General features: G+C 34.7%; 1 protein-coding gene across 1 annotated transcript; it reads right to left on the reverse strand.

Annotated features, from left to right (window-relative positions):
- Positions 1 to 481: 481 nt before the first annotated feature.
- Positions 482 to 4213, reverse strand: LOC113818896 (peptidyl-tRNA hydrolase 2, mitochondrial). The gene is made up of 4 exons (XM_027371108.2): positions 3976 to 4213; positions 3006 to 3098; positions 2455 to 2544; positions 482 to 2221 (listed from the first exon to the last, which is right to left on the reverse strand). Exons 1-4 carry the CDS (start codon positions 4132 to 4134, stop codon positions 2027 to 2029), a joined length of 537 nt encoding a protein of 178 aa, XP_027226909.2. The 5' UTR covers positions 4135 to 4213; the 3' UTR covers positions 482 to 2026.
- Positions 4214 to 4509: the final 296 nt, after the last annotated feature.

Raw genomic sequence — 4509 nt, forward strand, 5'->3', positions numbered from 1 at the left:
AACGCACCATTTTCCCATCGACATTTTGTTAATCTAATTAAGATACTCTGCTCAAAAAGAAAAAAAAAAAAAAAAAAATCATTTTGTATTAGGAAAAGCTAAAATGTAAAGTCTTTTATGTGACTGAAAGAAGAAAGTTTTAAATGGGTTACAAGAAAGAAAATAGAAGAAAAGGAATTGTTAATATGTAATTCATTTTTCATGCATTATTACCATTAAATGTATTGTCACTATCACTGTTCAGCCCAAAATCATTTACCAAGTTTATATCAGAGATATCATTCCAATCATTATAACCTGCTACTGAGTAAGATATTCAAATAAGAATAATTCTAATTTGTTTCTAAAAAGGTACAAAACACAAAAAAGGCTTGTGACTCAAGACATTAGCAATAATATCATAAAAGGTTACATTGATGGTGAAATTGCTGAGTGATTAGTCAAGTTATCCATCTTGAATGTAAACAGAGGAAAGTCAATCTTGATTCCAACAATTTATTTGTGTGAACGGTTACAGAATAGAGAAAAGGAAGGTGTCGAGGCTTTCTGTTGGTTGCTCGGACTTTAACACGCAATTCTGGGAAGCTTATCTATACTACTATTTACACAACACACAGAGAAACATGAATTCAACAACGACATGTGTAAGTTTGAGGCCATTAGATTACCTTTGTCTGTGCTTAACTAGAATACTGTATGTAATGAATGATTGAGTTGGGGAAGAGACAAAACACAGCATGCAAATATTACTAGGGTGATGACTGATGAAGTGATTATGTGCATAACAATCATTGCTAGCCAGATACTGGATTTTTATTTATTTGATGATAGGATATCATTAAAATAGTGTTAATTCCTTATAACAGACATTCTTATCTTAATTAAACAAATAAGGAAAGAAATTCCTTTAGAAACCCACATTACTTTATCATGAAATATAATGCCTGCATAACTTGCAATATATCTTCAACATTTTTGATTTCCATTCAACCATAAAAAAAAAACAATATGCCAATTTATCTGTGCTCCATTTTTTTTAACTTTTTTTTTAATATTAACCCACTGACACTGGGATGGCATATATGTTCATGCCATGTGCATTGGGATTTCTAGTTCATTAAGTTTGTTTACACATAAATGGCTCCACAACAGTTTAGTCATTAAGGAGTCAATTACCATCCTTCCCTATCTTATATGTTTAACCTTTTCTTTGATTTTAAGAAAGATTCTTTTTTTTTTAATTTCTTATTGCTATTAACATTGTTAATGATATAATTGGAAAAAAAATCTTGTAAACTCAAGGGTCTGGTATGGTCACAGGCCTACTCATCAACTCCTTAGTGCATGAGTACTTGCAAAGCCATAGATGTGTTACAAAAATCATAAAACAAAACGACAATGGACAGGACATATCCCCCCACTGTAACAGGATATGCCAGAACTCTATTCTTTGTATGGCATGTATATAAAAGCATGTAACCTGTTGTGAATAAGTGAGGTAAATGGAAAACATTTTCAAATGATTGTGGATCTAGTGCCTCAAATTTATTTTTTTGTTACAACATGATAACCCAGACAACCATTTACACATGAAAAAAACTGCAGAATATTGAATTTTCAAACTACCCTTGAATTCTTAACTTACCCTGAAGCAGCTCAACTGACCAACTGTAACAACTTTTTTTTTTACCCACCACACAATACCCTTCTTATATTATTGAAAAAGAAAAGAAAACAGAAAGAAAGAAAAATTCCAATTAAGTCTTTTTTGCTAATAAAATGTTAGCTACAACATTAATAACATAACAAACAAGATTCTCTCCCATATTTGAAAATCCCTTTTCAAGAAGCAATTTCAAATTACTTGATTTAACATGAAATGCCAGTTGTGTTATGAGGTGAAAGTTATCCCTTTTTTTGTTGATTTTTCTCCCATTTCCTATCAAAATAATAATAAACAGCCAATAAATACCATCACAGTATTTATAAGTTAGAAATGTCCCATTCATCAAATAAATTAAAATCTCTAATATAGTTTGAGGTGACCAGTAATTTGATCGATGAGGTCTGCAGGTCCAGGCCCAACTCCGAGAACAGTTCGCGAGCCTGGGGCTATCTGAGTGCGACCAGCATCCTGGATGAGGCTTACAGTCAGACCAACCTCCCTGGCCAGTCCTGCTAAGTCCAGCATTTGAGACTCGTCGTCCAACTTCACTACTACCTATGAGGATAAAGTAATGGTATTAGGTTATAGCTCGCAAGACTCGATTATCTCAGAGTTGATCAACAGCTCTGTCATGAGGTAACTTTGTAATTACTTTAATTTACAAGGTTGTTATTCTTGATAAACATGGATGATGATTTCTCAGTACTGCAAAATAAATCATATATCTTAAGGTAACACTTTTCTTATATGGCAGCAAAAAAAAAAACAAAAAAAATCTAAACATTTACCTTTGGTTGTCCATTTAGTTCCCACTTTCTTAGAATCTTGGGGCAGGACTTTTGAGACTGCTTGAAGGCCTTCAGGGTTGCATGGGAACACTGAATATTTGGTTGAAGAAAAAGGAAAAGAAAATAGTTATTTTCTACCACTACCAATTTAGGATTTTTATATAGGACGGTTGTTTTTCAAGTATGGCCTTCTTGAGGGGGGAAGGGAAGAAATGAAAAACTTTAAACTGAAGGTATTTTTGCCATATTTTCAAAGTTTCTTCTGAAAAATAATAAAGAATTAATAGTTCCAAACATATATAGTTACTTATAGTATCACATGAATAGGTGCACACACTATCACCTTTACTTCCAAATCCATACTAAGTATATCATACTTTTCTTTATATTGACATAATTCTCCATATCCCTAATATTCTCTTGTAATCTTATATTTTAGGTCTTAATTATTGGCACAACCTCCTTTTGTTTAAATATTATAATTCACCCTATTTTTGGACTTGCCAAATTACTCTGTGAAAGAAACATACAGTGATGATACTCAGACTGACCTGTGCTGCCACTTTTCCCTTCCCCATTTTGAGGTCGCTCCGCACAACAAGCACCAGTTTGTATTCACCGGATCCCTCTGCTAGGAATCCATCCTGCAAAATTAAAATATACATATATACGTAGATACACACATATATTTAGTTTATGTACATGTATATGAATATGGATACATACACGTATAAGAATATGGATACATACACGTATAAGAATATGGATACATACACGTATATGAATATGGATACATACACGTATATGAACATGGATACATACACGTATATGAATATGGATACATACATGTATGTGAATATGTATACACATGCTCCCATGCACGCATACACTCACAGCTCACACACACACACACATGCACATATATACATATATGTACATGAATATGGATACATACATATATAAGAATATGTATACATATGTATACACATGCACATGTAAACGTATATGTATATGGATATGGATACATACACGTATATGAATATGTATACATATATATACATATGCATATGTATACATATATGTATATGAATATGGATACATACACGTATATGAATATATATACACATGCTCCCATGCACGCATACACTCACAGCTCACACACACACATTCACATGCACGCACATCCCCCCCCCACACACACATACATATCTGATATTTCACCAGGTAAATCAACACACTGTTTCTTGATGGGGTATGTTTTTCTTGGCTAAAGAACAAAGCATGAAGACCATAGCAGCACTGGACATAGCCCCGGCTTCAAAATTCAAGGACTGAAGTAAGGAAATATGGTCATTGGTTTACCTCCAGCAAGATACAATATTGAGGTAATAGAAATGATTCCAAAAACTATTTACGGCTACTAATAATGCTCTCTGTCCATTGGTTATATATGAACACTTAAAGAAAACAACAGCCGACTATAAGAACGGAGTGATAACATAAAATCAACACAGCGCTCACCTCGTCCCATCCCCCATCGTTGTCCTCGTCGTCCCCTTCTTCCACCGTCTCTCCATTCCCTAGCAAGGAGCCCCTCATGAAAAACCCTATGCACACTCCCAATCCCATGCCCACCATGACCCCGGGCTGGGCGAGCAAGTCAGAAATAATGGGGATCATAGTCTCTGAGAAGGAGAGAATTCCCGACACTTCCTAGACATCACTATCGCCACGCTTGTTTACGTCGCTTAAGATGCAACGACTTGGGGGCGCTGGAACTTGAATACGTTCTATACACTCACGAACACAAACGCATGTAATACATAAACAGGGCGTCCGAGGGAGGAGGAAACGCCAAATAAACATAATTTTTTTTTGTTGCTTATCACTGAGTTTCTTATGCTTATATTTTTTCAGCACATTAAATGGGTTGCTGTCAAGACCAAACAGCAAAGTTACATGATATTTAAACCTTAGATCTTTAATAACACACACACACACACACACACACACACACACACACACACACACACACACACACACACACACACACAC

This window comes from Penaeus vannamei, chromosome 10 (genome assembly GCF_042767895.1).
Source record: "Penaeus vannamei isolate JL-2024 chromosome 10, ASM4276789v1, whole genome shotgun sequence".
NCBI lineage: Eukaryota > Metazoa > Arthropoda > Malacostraca > Decapoda > Penaeidae > Penaeus > Penaeus vannamei.